The sequence below is a fragment of the Equus asinus genome, unplaced genomic scaffold (assembly GCF_041296235.1).
Source record: "Equus asinus isolate D_3611 breed Donkey unplaced genomic scaffold, EquAss-T2T_v2 contig_4, whole genome shotgun sequence".
NCBI lineage: Eukaryota > Metazoa > Chordata > Mammalia > Perissodactyla > Equidae > Equus > Equus asinus.
Genome location: NW_027225071.1, coordinates 564,873 through 580,421, shown reverse-complemented (window position 1 = coordinate 580,421; position 15,549 = coordinate 564,873). Strand labels below are relative to the sequence as shown.

At 40.0% G+C, this 15,549-nt stretch overlaps 2 protein-coding genes across 6 annotated transcripts in view; one reads left to right on the top strand and one right to left on the bottom strand.

Annotated features, from left to right (window-relative positions):
- LOC139039730 (serine/threonine-protein phosphatase 2A regulatory subunit B'' subunit beta-like) overlaps positions 1-15,549 on the top strand; it is a 144,504-nt gene that overhangs the window by 33,360 nt on the left and 95,595 nt on the right. The gene's annotated exons all lie outside the window — the stretch shown is intronic.
- On the bottom strand, positions 288-11,794 carry LOC139043865 (uncharacterized). 2 transcript variants are annotated; one of them, XM_070503631.1, is made up of 2 exons: positions 5,859-11,794; positions 288-5,395 (listed from the first exon to the last, which is right to left on the bottom strand). In XM_070503631.1, the coding sequence occupies exon 1, from the start codon at positions 6,554-6,556 to the stop codon at positions 5,888-5,890; it is 669 nt and encodes a 222-aa protein (XP_070359732.1). In that variant the 5' UTR covers positions 6,557-11,794; the 3' UTR covers positions 288-5,395; positions 5,859-5,887. The 2 variants fall into 2 exon arrangements, with proteins under 2 accessions (XP_070359732.1, XP_070359731.1); XM_070503630.1 differs by having other exon boundaries at positions 289-5,507.

The window sequence follows — 15,549 nt, the reverse complement described above, 5'->3', positions numbered from 1 at the left end:
TTATATATTCTGGATATTAACCCCTTATCAATATATGATTTGCAAGTATTTTCTCCTATTCCGTAGGTTGTCTTTTTTTTTTTTAAAGATTGGCAACTGAGCTAACAACTGTTGCCAATCTTCTTTTTTTTTTCTTCCCAAAGACCCCCACTACATAGTTGCATATTCTAGTTGTGAGTGCCTCTCGTTGTGCTGTGTGGGATGCTACCTCAGCATGGCCTGATGAGTGGTGCCATGTCTGTGCCCAGGATCCGAACTGGCGGAACCCTGGGCTATGGAAGTAGAGTCCACAAACTTAACCACTCAGCCAGGGGGCCGGCCCCAATAGGTTGTCTTTGCATTCTGTTGATAGTTTCCTTTGATGTGCAGAAGTTTTTAAGCTTGATATACAGTCATGCATTGCTTAAAGATGGGGAAATCTGAGAACTGCATCATGTGGTGGTTTCCGAGTTGTGCAAAGATCATAGAGTGTACTTACACAAACCTAGATGGTATAGCCTACTACACACCTAGGCTGTATGGTATTAATCTTATGGGACCACTGTTGTACATGTGGTCCATTGTTAACTGAAACGTTGTTATGTGGCACACGACTGTAGTCTCATTTGTCTATTTTGCTTTTGTTGCCTGTGCTTTTGGTGTCATATCCAAGAAACCATTGTCAAATCTAATGTCCTGAATCTTTCCCCCTATGTTTTCTTCTAGGAATTTTATAGGTTTAGGTCTTTAATCCATTTTGAGGTAATATTTGTATATGGTGTAAGTTGAGGGTCCAACTTCACTATTTGCAAGTGGATATCCAATTTTCCTCACACCATTTGTTGAACAGACTGTCTTTTCCCCATTGTGTAGTCTTGGCATCCTTGTTGAAAATTATTTGGCCATATATGCAAAGGTTTATTTCTGGGCTTTCTTTTCTGTTCCATTGGTTTATATATCTGTCTTCATGCCAATGCCACATCATCTTGATTACTGTTGCTTTGTAGTATTTTTTGAAACCAAGAAATGTGTAGTCTTCACCTTTGCTCTTTTTTTGTAAGATTGTATTGGCTATTCAGGGTCCCTTGAGCTTCCATGTGAATTTTAGGATTTTTTTTCTATTTCTGCAAATAATGATGTTGGGCCTTTGATAGGGATTTCATTGAATTTGTAGGTTCCTTTGGCTGGTGTGGCCATTTAACAACACTAAGTCTTCCAGTCCGTGAGCACGGTGCGTCTTTCCATTCATTTGTATTTTCTTTTAGGAATAGTTTCTAGATTTCAGTGTACAAATCTTTTGCCTCCTTGGTTCAGTTTATTCCTTAGTATTTTATCCTTGCTGTTGCTATAGTAAATGAGATTTGTTTAAAAATTTTTTTTGGATTGATCATTGTTAGTGCATGGAAATGCAAATGATTTTTGAAAAATTTTTATATTAAGGTGCTATGTGGTATTCTGTTGTATGCATAGCACAATTCGCTTAACCGGTCTCCTATTGAGGAATATCTATGTTATTTACAAAGCTTTGATGTTACAAACAATGCTGCAGTGAATAGTCTTGTGAACATCTCATTTTTCACATATATCTGTTGGATAAATTCCTAGAAGTTAAATTTCTGTATTAAAGGATATACACATTTAAAAATTTCATAGATATTGCCAAAGCGTTATGATTCTGACATAAAATAGTCACAATTTGTGATGGTATTTATTACAAATTATGAGAGCATCTATTTTCTCCTCCAATTTGCTCTTTTAATGGTAATTTACTTTGTCTTTCTTCCAAAGCAGATTCACAAATTACACATTTATGGTCGAGAGTCCAAGAAAGGGTTTTATGTTGATTTCTGTGGCAATTTGATGAAAAATATGAAAGAGATATGGGCCAGTGAACTTTTTCTAAAATATAGCTGAAGGAAACTCGTTGAGAATCATCTACTAAAAGTGATGTATGTACAATAATCTATCAGTAAAACTTTGTTAGTCATCCTTTATTGGACTTGTCTTTCTTATGATTCACAAATCTTAAAAATTCTGTGATTATCATTTTGTTATTAAGATAGTTCTCTATTTGTGGAATTTGTCATTTAATGCTGTTTAGTGTTAAGGAGTCTTGTCAGCAAGAACTAGTTTAAAAGCCATGTGCTGTCATGTAATGGAGTGGCTCTCCTGTCAAATTTATTGCATTTCCCAAGGAGGAAAATATAACTTCTGCAAATTGTATGTTTAAGTGACATTTAATGTATGGAAGACAAGAATAAAATCAGTATACCAGATACAGAAGGCTAGTTTGTATATTTGGCAATGGTACTTGAATACTTGACAGAGGACTTGAAATGTGTAAAAGCTTCTCTTGGTTAAAAAGTTGCCTGAGTCTATCAGATTATCAAAGTGTTCCATTCAAGAAAGGCTCATCACTTGCTATTCCAGTAGAAAGCAGCAACCCTGTCACCTAAACACAACAGGAGGTCTTGCAAATTTCAAGAAAAGTAAATGGAATGGACTAAAACATGTATGGCGGAATAAAATTGGAAATAAAATTTGAAGCCATCCGATTTAGAGAACTGATTTGTGATTTGCAGAGATTACCAATCGACAGTTAAATTATAGAACATGAAAGTTGGAGAGGCTTTTAGAGCTCATCCAGCCAAACCTCTGTAATGAGGAGAAAATAGACCTAGATTGGTTGGTCTGTGAGCTAAAGATCATATCAGACTGGGGAAAAGGTCGATGTGTATGTGTATTCCAAGTGGCAGTTTTGGATTTATTCAATATTGAAAGAATTGTATGCAGATCTCAAGTTGGTCTTATGTTACACACACACACACACACACACGCACAGAGGCATACATTGGGGATATTGTGGGTTTGGTTCCAGACCACCACAAGAAAGCAAATAGCACAATAAAGCCAGTCACAGGAACTTTTTGGTTTCCCAGGACATATAAAAGTTATGTTGACACTATGCTATAGCCTATTAAGTCTATTAATATTAAGTGGCATTATGTCTGAAAATATATACATGCCTTAATTAAAAATACTTTATCGCTAAAAAATGCTAACCATCATCTGAGCCTTCTGTAAGTCATAATCTTTTTGCTGGTGGAGGGTCTTGCCTCAATGCTGATGGCTGCTGACTGATCAGGGTGGTTATTGCTGAAGGTTGGGGTGGCTGTGGCAACTTCTTAAAATAAGACAACAGTGAAGTTTGCCACATTGATTGATTCTTTCTTTCATGAATGATTTCTCTGCAGCATGTGATGCTGTTTGATAGCATTTTACCCACAGAACTTCTTTCGAAATTGGAATCAATCCTCTCAAACCCTGCTACTGCTTTATTGACTAAGTTTATGTAATATCCTAAATTCTTTGTTGTCATTTCAATAATCTTCACAGCATCTTCTCCAGGAGTAGATTCCATCTCAAAAAACCACCTTCTTTGCTCATCCACAAGAAGCAACTCCTCATCTGTGAAAGTTTAATCATGTGATTGGAGCAATATAGTCACATCCTCACGTTCCACTTCCAATTCTAGTTCTCTTGCTGTTTCCACCACATCTGCCGTTAACTTCCTCCGCTGAAGTCTTGAACCCCTCAAAGTCACCCATGAGGTTTGGAATCAACTTCTTCTAAACTCCTGTTAATGTTGCTATTTTGACCTGTTCCCATGAATCACAAATATTCTTAGTGGCATCTGGAATGGTGAATCCTTTCCAGAAGGTTTGCAATTTACTTTGCCCTGGTCCATCAGTGGAGTCACTAACTGTGGCAGCTATAGCATTACAAAATGTATTTCTTCAATAATAAGACTTGAAAGTTGAAGTTACTCCTTGGTCCATGGGCTGCAGAATGGATGTTGTGTGAGGAGGCACGAACACAATATTAATCTCGTTGCAGTCTCCATCAGAGCTCTTGGGTGACCAGGTGCATTGTCAATAAGCAGTAATATTTTGAAAGGAATCTTTTGTTCTGAGAAGTAGGTCTCAATGGTGGGCTTGAAATATTGACTCAACCATGTTGTAAATAGATGTGCTGTCATCCAGGCTTTGTTGTTTGATTTATAGAGCTTAGACAGAGTACCTTTAGCATAATTCTTAAGGGTCCTAGGATTTTCAGAATGGTACATGAGCATTGGCTTTAACTTGAAGTTACCAGGTACATTAGCCCCTAATGAGAGAGTCAGCCTGTCCTTTGAAGCTTTGAAGCAAGGCATTGACTTTTCCTCGCCAGTTATGAAAGTCCTAGATGGCATCTTCTTCTAATATAAGGCTGTTTTGTCTACATTGAATATCTGTTGTTTAGTGTGGCCACCGTCATCTTTATCCTGGTTAGATCTTCTGGAGAACTTGCTGCAGCTTCTATGTCAGCACTTGCTGCTTCACCTTGCACTTTCTTGTTATGGAGATGGTTTCTTTCCTTGCAAGTCATGGACCAACCTCTGCTAGCTTCAAACTTTTCTTCTGCAGCTTGCTCACTTCTCTCAGCCTTTGGAGGATTGAAGAGTTAGGACCTTGCTCCGCATTAGGCTTTGGGTATAGGGGATGTTGTGGCTGGTTTGATCTTCTATCCAGACTACTAAAACTTTCTCCATATCAGCAATAAGGCTCTTTCGCTTTTTTATTTGCGTGTTCGCTGAAGTAGCACTTTTAATTTCCTTCAAGAACTTTTCGTTTGCATTCACAGCTTGGCTAATTGTTTGGCATAAGAGGCCTAGCTTTCAGCCTGTCTTGGCTTTTGATATGTCTTCCTCACTAAGCTTAATCATTTCTAGGTTTTGATTTAAAGTGAGAGACATGCGACTCTTCCTTTCACTTGGAACACCCATAGGCCATTGTAGGGTTATTAATTGGCCTAATGTTAATATTGTGTCTCAGGGAATAGGGAGGCCAGAGGAGTGGGAGAGAGAAGGGAAATTGCTGTCCGAACACACATCTATTCAGTTTGCTGTCTTATGTAGGTGAGGTTTGTGGTGCCCTAAAACAATTATAGTAGTAATCTCAAAGACCACTGATCACAGATCATGATAACAAATATAGTAATAATGAAAACATTTGAAATTTTGCGAGAATTTCCAAAATGTGGTGCACAGACATGAAGTAAGCAAATGCTCTTGGAAAAATGGCACCAACAGACTTGCTCAAGGCCACAGACCTTCAATTTGTAAAAAGTGCAATGTGTGAGAAGAGCAATAAAATGAAGCGCAATAACACGAGGTATGTCTGTGACTATGTTTATTTTTTTTTTTTTTTAAAGATTTTCTTTTTCCTTTTTCTCCCCAAAGACCCTGGTACATATTTGTATTATATTCTTCGTTGTGGGTCCTTCCAGTTGTGGCATGTGGGACACCGCCTCAGCGTGGTTTGATGAGCATGCCATGTCCGCGCCCAGGACTCCAACCGACGAAACACTGGGCCACCTGCAGTGGAGCGCGGGAACTTAACCACTCGGCCGCGGGTTTATGTTTTTAAGCATTGTGGCATGCTGACTATTATATATAAAACATCTAGGAAAGCAAAGAACTCGATAACCTGGAATATAAGAAAAAATATACAATATGGCCATATAGAGTAGTGATTAAGAGGGCAGTGTCTGATCTGAATTTCAGTTCCATGACCGTGGGACTTTGTGTCTTGGTTTCCTCATCTGGAAAATGTAGCTAACAAGTGTTTATCTGCCTCAAAGGGCATAAGGATTACATGAGATAACCCAGATAAAGGCTTAGTATAGTGATATACTAATATTATAGTATTCATATATAGTGTTATTCTATAGTAAAATATTGTTTTGTCAATAAGTGCAAGAAAAGAAGACGGGTCAAAAAGCACTTTCCGAATAAAGTCAAAATACGACACTAGCACTTTCAGGTCAATGGGACTGACCTGGACCCCCCACGACAAGGTAGACGGGATCAAACGACGTAGACCGCCTTAGCAACAGGCCCCCAACGAAGGTGTGTCTTCGCAGCCAATAAGCGCCTGCGCCGCGGCGGAGGGAGCCGGTGGACGACGGGACGCGGCAGAGGGAGGCCGCGCCACCTCTCCTGCCTGAGCCTCGGCCCCACAGAACGGCGGCGGCGACGGCGGCGCTTTGTTTCCGCGGCTCCTGCGGCGGTGGCGGCGGCAGCGGCCTTCGAGCTGTGGGGAGGATCCAGCAGCAGCTGCGGTGACGACGACGACGAGGCCGGTGCATTTCTGTGGTAACCGGGCGCCGGGAGCGCAGAGTGGTGCCCTCCGCTCGCTGAAGCCAAGTAGGCATTGAAGCGAAACCGTGACTGCTGAACCCCTGAGGTAAAACAAGCCCGTCTCCCGGGTCCTGGCGGCTGGGCCTCCGCGCCCTCTGCGTCGGGAAGCGCTGGCGTGAGGGCTGAGGCTGGCGCGTTGCTTGGCGGCGAGAGGCATCCTTTTCCCTTTGGGGAGAAGGCTTCGGCGCTAGACTCAGGCCGGGGTGGGGGTGGCGTGGGGGGCGCTCCCTCCAGCCTCCTGGGCCGCCGCGGCTCAGCCGCCCTCCTCTGTTGCTTCTCCGGAGCTGGTGGGATTGAGACTCCCAAGCCGGAGGCGGGTGTTGGTATCCCGGTCATTCCTCCTAATCTTGGGGCCTGGAAACTGCGTGGGGCAGCGGTGGGGGTGGGGGGTGGGAAGCGGGGGAGGGGCGGGCGAGCGGGCGGGAGGATGCGAGATCCTGGGACAGCTCAGTGGCGTTTCGGCTGCTGGAGACGGGAAGTACCCCGGCCTTGCGGAATGTTTTTTTCGGCAGCCCCTGGGGTCAGTCCGTTTTTTGGGGGTGAGTGGGAGGGCTTGCCTGGCATTTCCGTTCTTTCTGTGCGCTGATATCCTTGGGTCTACCTCGAGGCGGGGGATACTAACGCAGGGTTTTCCTCCTGGAGGACTCGTGTGCGTTGCTTTTTGTGAAGTCTGGCTTTAGTGGGTGGGAAGGCAGACCTCAAACGTTTCTCCACTTTCTGGGCAAATTTCGAGCAAAAGTAATTAGAGCCTATTTATTTCTTCCACGAGGGATGGGAAGCTGGTTAACGTGGGTTGATGGGAAGTAAGATTTATTGCAAGGGAAGCTGTGCCTGGCAGGCCACCTCTTAGCAATCAAGTGCGTTTGGAGGCTGTTTTTCTCTTGTGCTTTTTTTTTCTTTTAAAGATTGTATTTTTCCTTTTTCTCCCAAAGCCCCCCAGTACACAGTTGTGTATTTTCAGTTGTGGGTCCTTCTAGGTGTGGCGTGTGGGACGCCGCCTCAGCGTGGCTTGATGAGCGGTGCCGTGTTCCCGCACCCAGGATTATGAACCGGCGAAACCCAGAACCGCCGAAGCGGAGCGCAGGAACTTAACCCCTCGGCCCTGGGCCGGCCCCTCTCTTGTGCTTCTGATTTGCGTCCTGATAGTGTCTAAAAATATGGGTTGTTCATATCAGATGTATACCACTTTTACACAGCTGGCTGGCTTGCTTTTCAGGCAGTTTGACGTTTGACTTTTCATCCCTAGTGAATTAAGTAATTTTTCTACTGTGAGATGTATCCTTGGCGCCTAGTGGCAAAGTAAAGAAAATTACAGGGAGCAGGGATCAGAATTCCATTCGTAGCTGGCAAAAAGGTGCCTTTGAGTAACTGTTAGGATGGTATACGTTTCTAGAGCACTTTAGCTAGCGTGTAGAGTTTGGGAATGAGCCTCTGATACCTCTTATGCCTATTTTTCTGCATTAACAAGCAGTAGATAGATGTTTTTTTTCCCCTCAAGAAAAAAAAATACGCTTTGGTTCTTAGATTATGGATCCGTAATTGTGTAAAGATTGTCGCTTTGGTTTCTGAACTTGTGTTAATTGGCCCAAGTACAATAAACCTTTATTTACGGGTTATTGGGCACATGAGGTACCCAGTACAACTTGTTGGTTGTTTATTATCAGGCATTCATGTTCATATACATGAAGGGTGTACCTTACAGTTAAATATGACCTTTAGATTTCACTAAGTCTCACAAAGTCTGCATTTAAGACCATAGGTTGAACTTGGATTTTCTCTCGTTCTTTAGGGTGAACAAATTATTTATGTCTAGACTTTCAGGATAGAATTATTCATGTTATGCCAGGGTCACTTTTTCTTATGGGTCTTGAATTTCTGTAGATCTTGTTGCTAAGAGTAATAATCATAACTAAAATCGAGTGCTTATTGTTAACCTTTACCTGTATAATCTTGATTACTTCTCGAAACAACCCTATGGAGAAGGTACGTGGTGTTCCTCATTTTACAGATGAGGAGGAAACTGAGACAGAGAATCAAAGAACTTGACCAAAGTTATGTAGTTTGTAATTGGTGGAGCTGGAATTGAACCCACTCTTGACTCTGAAGCTTATGTTCTTAACCACAAGACGTTAATGCCTCCTTGAGCTGCCAGATGTAACGCGATTCTGACCATTTTAATTTGGCCCCAGTATTATAATGGAAGAAGTTCATGGTAGCTACTGTTGTGGTCATTTGGTGTAGGTCTTTGAGTTTGTAGCTGTTTATAATATTTTGACTTGTGTGTCCAGATGAGATAGTGAGATAACCGAAACATTTAATTCCAGGAGAGTCTTAAGCTATGTGAAAAACCGTCTGTAAAGAACCACAAATATAAATGTAGAGAATTAATTTTAAAAAGTTTTTCCTTCCTGATTATTTACTATGAAGGAGCTCAAAGTGGGTGTTGAGAAGAACTTTCTCAGGCTGAAGTGTCATTCATCTCAAGTCATAATCGTAGTTAAAGGATAATGTAACAGTAATGCTTGAGTGAGTTGAACCCACAATACTGAATCACTCTTGATTCTCTTATAATATGAAATAATACGAACTATATAATACATTATCATTAACTTTATTTTACACAAATAGTTCCAGGTGTTTTCTTTATCAGATCTTCTGTCGAACACTAAGAGCAAAGATTAGTTCTAATTTTTACTTGTGTTTATAAACAAAGAAAGTTTTCTAGGGTTTTGTGGTGGAAAAATAGCACAAAGGCAAGAGGCAGGAAAAGAAACGGATGACCTGGCTAAATCATACATTGAAAAATCAGTGGGGGAAAAAAAAACCTTTAAAGGTTTTGTTATTGTTTTTAGAGAGTTTTTAAAATTTGTTTTATTTTAAATAGGATTGGCTTGTTTTTTCAAATGTTTGGCATTATGAAAGACCAGCCTCTGATTGACAGGTAAACTTAGCTGTAATTTATTTTCATGTAAACCTCTTTGAGATTTGATGTGACTTGTCATTTTAATCCTTATGGCAGCTGATTAGTTGAAAAGCTGACAGCAGTATAACTAGTTATTGGTCTTAAATTTAAAAAGGCAGAATGTCTTAAGAAGTGTCTGTTAGGCTGGTAGTTCACAATCAGTTACACACTACGCTAATTTTTTTTTTTTTTTTGAAGATTGGCACCTGAGCTAACGTCTGTTGCCCATCTTCTTCTTTTTTCTTCTTCTCCCTGAAGCCCCCCAGTACATAGTTCTATATTCTAGTTGTAGGTCCTTCTGGCTCTGCTCTGTGGGACACTGCCTCAGCATGGCCTGATGAGCAGTGCTAGGGCCGCGCCCAAGAGCCGAACCAGGGAAACCCTGGGCCGCCAAAGCAGAGCGCTCGAACTTAACCACTTGGCCACGGGTCCGGCCCCCATACTAACCTAATTTTTGAAAAATGTAACCTGTGAAGTGTTTGCATTCTCACTATGTGGAAAGCATTAAGCCAGGCCTGTGGTGGGAGAGTAGATGCAAATTTTATAAAGGGTTTTGAAAGCATTTAAATACCAGCTGTTTGGTTATGTTATTGCTTGGGGCTTTAATTTTGATCAGGGCAGTTCTCATTATTGGCACCCTCTGGTGTAGTTGGCCATGAGTTTTCAGTTATATGTTGTATTTCTAGAGATGAGATAAATGTGGTACTTAAAGGAATTTCTGTATAGATATAGGTGTGTGAAATAATTTTTTTCTGTAAGAAATTGTGTGAATTTATGTGCCTATTTCACTCTTGGAGTCTGAATAAGTTTATGGATTGGGTGACAGGATACAGGCAATTGTTGGGTTTACATGAGGTCCTTTCCTCTAGACCTTGAATGTTTTCTTGGACGTGGCAGAAGCTGTTCAAATGGTTTAAGTCACTGGAAAATGGTGTATGGATCTTTCTTTAGGAATGTTGAATCTAGCAGGGCAGTAAAAGGAGTGTCCAAGTAGGATCTCTCTGTACCTGGGTTTTTTTTTTTTTTGAGATTTTATTTTTCTTCCTTCTCCCCAAAGCCCCCCAGTACATAGTGGTATATATTTTAGTTGTGGGTCCTTCTTGTTGCGGTACATGGGATGCCGCCTCAGCCTGGCCTGATGAGAGGTGCTGGGTCTGCGCCCAGGATTCGAACTGGTAAGACCCCGGGCCACCGAAGCAGAGCACGCAAACTTTGCCACTTGGCCATGGGGCCGGCCCCTGTACCTGTTTCTTAATGCTTGTCTTATGATTGGCTTGATAGCTGACATACAGGATGGTTAACCTCCATTTCTCCATCTGTGAACTGGGAGTGAGTTTAATAGATACTGCTAAAGTGTAAAGTTGTTCAGGGGGAGGTAACATGGTTGTAACAGCAGTTCTTAGAAGACAATAAACTAAAGCTCTTTGGGGTCTTTGTTAATTTTTAAGTGTTTTAAGAGCATAAAGAGATCCCGAGACTAAAAGTTTGACAACTGCTGGTGTAGAGGAATGAACACTGAACTTGGAGCTAAACCTGGTTTTCTGGTTATAGCCCTGTTGCTTAACTGATTGTGTGGCCTTGGACAAATCATTTATCCTTTCTAGAGCTCTACTTTGTCATTTACAAAATGAAGTTGTACTAGATGTTCTATCGTTATTTAAAAACTCCTGCTTATGTGTGTTGATCCTTTTTTGATTTTACTTGCCTTTTGTGGGGGTAGAGAGAAGGGTGGTGATGAGGTTAAGTTTCTTTATTCAATGTATGCATATCTTTTTTGCCTTAAAGCTTACGTTGGTTGGGATACAGGTGTTTTGTTGCTAATATGATGTCATAGTATCATGTACACATACTTTTGCAAACGTTTATTGGAAAGGAAAAACTTTTTGATGGGAAGTTTGTTAATGTGCCTTAGGATATCTTCTGTTTTGAAAGATTACTATATTCAGTGTATTATATTTCTGCCCTTTAATGATTGGAGATGATGCTTTTGAAAAGACCTATATTAATTCTAGTCATTAATACTTTCTGTCCTGGGAAAAGTTTCTGCGACTTTTTTACTGTAGCCACTATTTTCACCTCCTGACTCTGAGACTCTCAGTTTTGGTTTGAAGTAGCAATTCTTGGTATCTGTAGTCTGGCTTTTTTGTTAACTGTTCCATGCAATATTTGTTTAAGAATTATTGGTATGGCTGTGGTGTTCATGTATGTGTGTGTGTGTGTGTGTATCTCCTATACTTTTTATTTTGGGGGAATGCTTTATTAGTCGATCAAATACTTGAGTATCAGCTAGGGACCAGGCACGGTGCTAGGGTATCCAAAGGGTAATAAGATAAAATTCCTGCCTCCTTAAGGCGTTCTTTTTTCTTTTTTTGGAGGTAGATTCTCCCTGAGCTACCATCTTGCCAGTCTCCCTCTATTTTGTCTGTGGGTCACCACCACAGCATGGCTCCTGATGAGTGGTGTAGGTTTGTGCCTGGGAACTGAACCTGGGCTGCCAAAGCGGAGTGTGCTGAACTTCACCACTAGGCCATGAGGCCAGCCCCCCTTAAGGCATTCTTAATCTAGTTAGGGAGATAGTAAGTAAATAAGCAGTTACAAAGCAGTGCTAAAATGGAGGTATATTGGCTGTGTTAGGCATCAGAAATGAAGGAAAGCCTAATTTGGCGGATGTCTAGGAAAGTTTTTCAGAGGAGATGGTATCTGTATTGGGTGTCGAAGATGAGTTAGGATGAGTTGAGGATTGGCTGTGAAAAAGGGCAGTCCAGGCAGAGGGATTAGTATGGTTAAAGATTAGTCTTATTTTCCACATAGCAGAGCAGATAAGATATGTACACAAATAGTTTTAAACCAGGATATAAAATGATGAATGCTGCATTAGGTCAAAACTAAGTTTCTGTGGGAGTTCAGAGTAGGAAGAGATTTGTGATGAGGTCCGGGAAAGGCTTTATGGAAAGATAGCATTTGAATCTTGGAGAAGGGGCACAGTTTTGACAAAGAAGACTGGGGCAGGATTCCGGATGTGAGGTATAGCAGTTTGAGCAAGGAATGTATAAATTAGTGTTTTCTGTTTGGAAGAAGGTCAACTTAAAAGCTCAACTCCTGGACGAATAGTGTATAATGATTGTGCAATTAGTATGTTTTTCCCAGCTCTATTGATATGTAATTGACGTATGTCATTGTGTAAGTTTAAGGTGTGTAGTGTGATGATTTGATGGATGTATATATTTTGAAATGATTAGCACAATAATGTTAGTTGATACATCCTTCACCTCACATAATTAACGTTTTTGTTAATTATGTTGTTGTGGTGAGAGCATTTAAGATCTACTCTCTAGCAACTTTCAAGTACGTAATACAGTATCATTAACTATAGTCTCCACGCTGTACCTTAGATCCTCAGAACTTTTTCATCTTATAGTGCAGTTTTGGTATGCTAACTTTTGTGGCTTCATCTTGTAAAAGCCACGTGCCCTTGTGAATGATCCTGATAATTTCAGTTCAGAAGAACTGTCAAAAGTATTTCTCACTTTTCTTAAGGATTGTGTAGAATTTAACACAGATTTTGAATGACTATGATTGTTCAAAATCTGTCCTTAGTTGTCTTTGCTTTGGTCATTTGATGTGGTCAGTTGACTTTTGGGTGACATTTGATTTATAAAATGAAAAATCAAAAATAATTTATTTTCCAGTAATACTAGATTTATTTTGCCTTTTGAATTACATTGTTTTTTTTTTTTTGGTTTATTTGCTAGCATTCCAAACTTAGTTCTGCTGTAATGCTTGTTTTGAAAATGTTGATTTGGTTGAACAAAATTAATCTATCGGAACAATTTGAGCCTAAGACAAAATTTGCATTTGCAAATAAACAGGATTTGGTCTGCAAGGTCAAGGGTCAGCAAACTATGGCCACTAACCAGTGGCCTATTTTTGTGAAATTGGAATACACCCAAGACCATTTGTTTACATTGTCTGTGGCTACTTTTGTACCACAGTCTCAAAGTTGAATAGTTGCAATAGAGACCTAATGGCCCACAAAGCCTAAAATGTTTACTATCTGGCCTTTTATAGAAAGATTCTGCCCTAGGTGAATGCAGAAAACTGCATCCAGCTGAACTGAGCTATATTAAAATACATGGATATATGTGCACACACCTCAAACATACATCAGCTCCCTCAGTTTACCCCTTGTGTTATGAGCCACATCCATCACATCTGTTGTTACAGTTGTCCATCCAATTTCAGATAACCGTCCTTCCATCACTTTATAATAATTCATAAGCTGCAACCCTTCTGAGGCCCATTTCCACAGGCACATGTCATGTCTTTTTCAAGGTAAGTGCCATATTACTGTATTTGTGTATTTCTTAATCACTTAACATGTGTACACTTGTGCTACTGTGTTTTTTAGGTTTCTATCTTTTTAAAAAATGTGTCACTGATGAAACTTTTTGAGTCTTACTGCTTCTAAGTCCATTTTTCCTGTGAGTCTTATGGTGTTCGTTGCATAATATTGCATAACCTGGTGATTTTTAGGAACTCATGTTGTGTGATTGCAGAACTGACTGTAATTGTCATCCTTCGAAAGTACTAATTCATTTACCAGATATTTCTTGGACTGTGTGAGGATTAAATGAATTAGTGGACACAAAACACTTAGATTAGTGTCTGGGACATAATAATTACTCAAATATTAGTTATTACTGATTACTATTACCATGTGCCAATAACTGTTCTAAGAATTGCTTAGGTGAACAAGACAAATTAAGACCCCACCCCCATGGAGCTTTCATTATGCTTTAAAAAACCTGTATTAATATACATTTTGGCTAGTAACTCAGTCCTCCCCACAAAAGACATTGTTTGTTTTTTTTTCCTGCTTTTTCTCCCCAGATCCCCCCAGTACGTAGTTGTATGCTTTAGTTGTGTGTCCTTCTAGTTGCGGCATGTGGGATGCTGCCTCAACATGGACTAATGAGCCGTGCCATGTCGGCACTCAGGATCTGAACCAGCGAAACCCTCGGCCGCCAAAGCGGAGTGCGTGAACTTAACCACTCGGCCATGGGGCCAGCCCCAGACATTTTGTTTTTATAAATAATATTTTTTTAATATCTATCCGTTTGCTTAAAACAATTTTCTAGTCACTGTCTCATTGACCTTATGTAATGTTTTATTGAATAAGTTTTTGAATTTTTTATAACTATAACCCCGGGAAATGAATCTGATCTACCTTCAAGGAGATAATTATCTCCTTTTTTACTATAGTTCAAAATAAAAAGGTAAACAATATAATTTCAGACTTAGAAAATTTTACAAATTAGAAAATAATACAAAGATTCTCATATGCCCTTCACCCAGATTTAGCACATGGTAATATTTTACCACATTTGCTTTATCATTCCCTATTATTATTTTTCTGAGTCATTTGGGAGTAAATTTCAGACATGATCCTTCTTTACACTGAATACTTTGACATGTATTCCCCCCAAATAGAAGTATTTTCTTATGTAACCTCAGTATAGTTAGCAAATTAGAAGTGAACACTGATAACGATACTATTTCTAATCTATAGACCTTATTCATATTTTACCACTTGCTCCATAATGTCTTTTATACTGAGAGACAAAGATTTCTTTTTTTTCTGGCCCGGGATTCAATTCTGGGACATGCATTGCATTTCATTGTCATGTCTCTTTAATCTTCTTTAATCTGGAGCAGTTCACCTTGCTGTTTTCTCCCTTCAGTCTTTTGAAGAACACAGGTCCATTAATTGGGGTTTGTCTGATGTTTCTTTGTGATTCTGTATTTTGCTAGGAATACTATGAGGTGATGTGTCTTTCTCTCAGCACATTTTATCAGGAGGCATATGATATCTTTGCTTTTACTGTATTTTAAAGTGATTTTGCTTTTAATACTGATTGTTAATCAGCTCATTCTCTGCCATTAATGTAGAGATTTGAAGGTAGGCTTGGTTAATTTCTATAGAGTCGGAGAGAATTTCTCCACCTCTCATTTCTCTTGTCATTCCCCTTCCCTCCTTCCTCAGATACCCCCCAAATTCAAAACCAAAACACCCTGTTTATGAACTCTCGTTGTGTATTCTGAGTATCTACTAAAAATAGAGAACTAAGAGTGAATGTCTCACATTAAAGTGACTGAACCTGTTACTCATTAAGTATGTGAAATAATACATTTCGTTCAAAGGCTGACTATAGTGCATCCAACACAGCTTACTGAATACCTCACTTTAGAGACAGAAGGGAAAATATTTGAGGGCACTGAAAGACTTCAGGGTTTTAAAAAAATAGCTCAACAAATCACCACTCTGTTAAGGACTCCCTCGCCAGGCATTATCTTCATTTTAATAAAC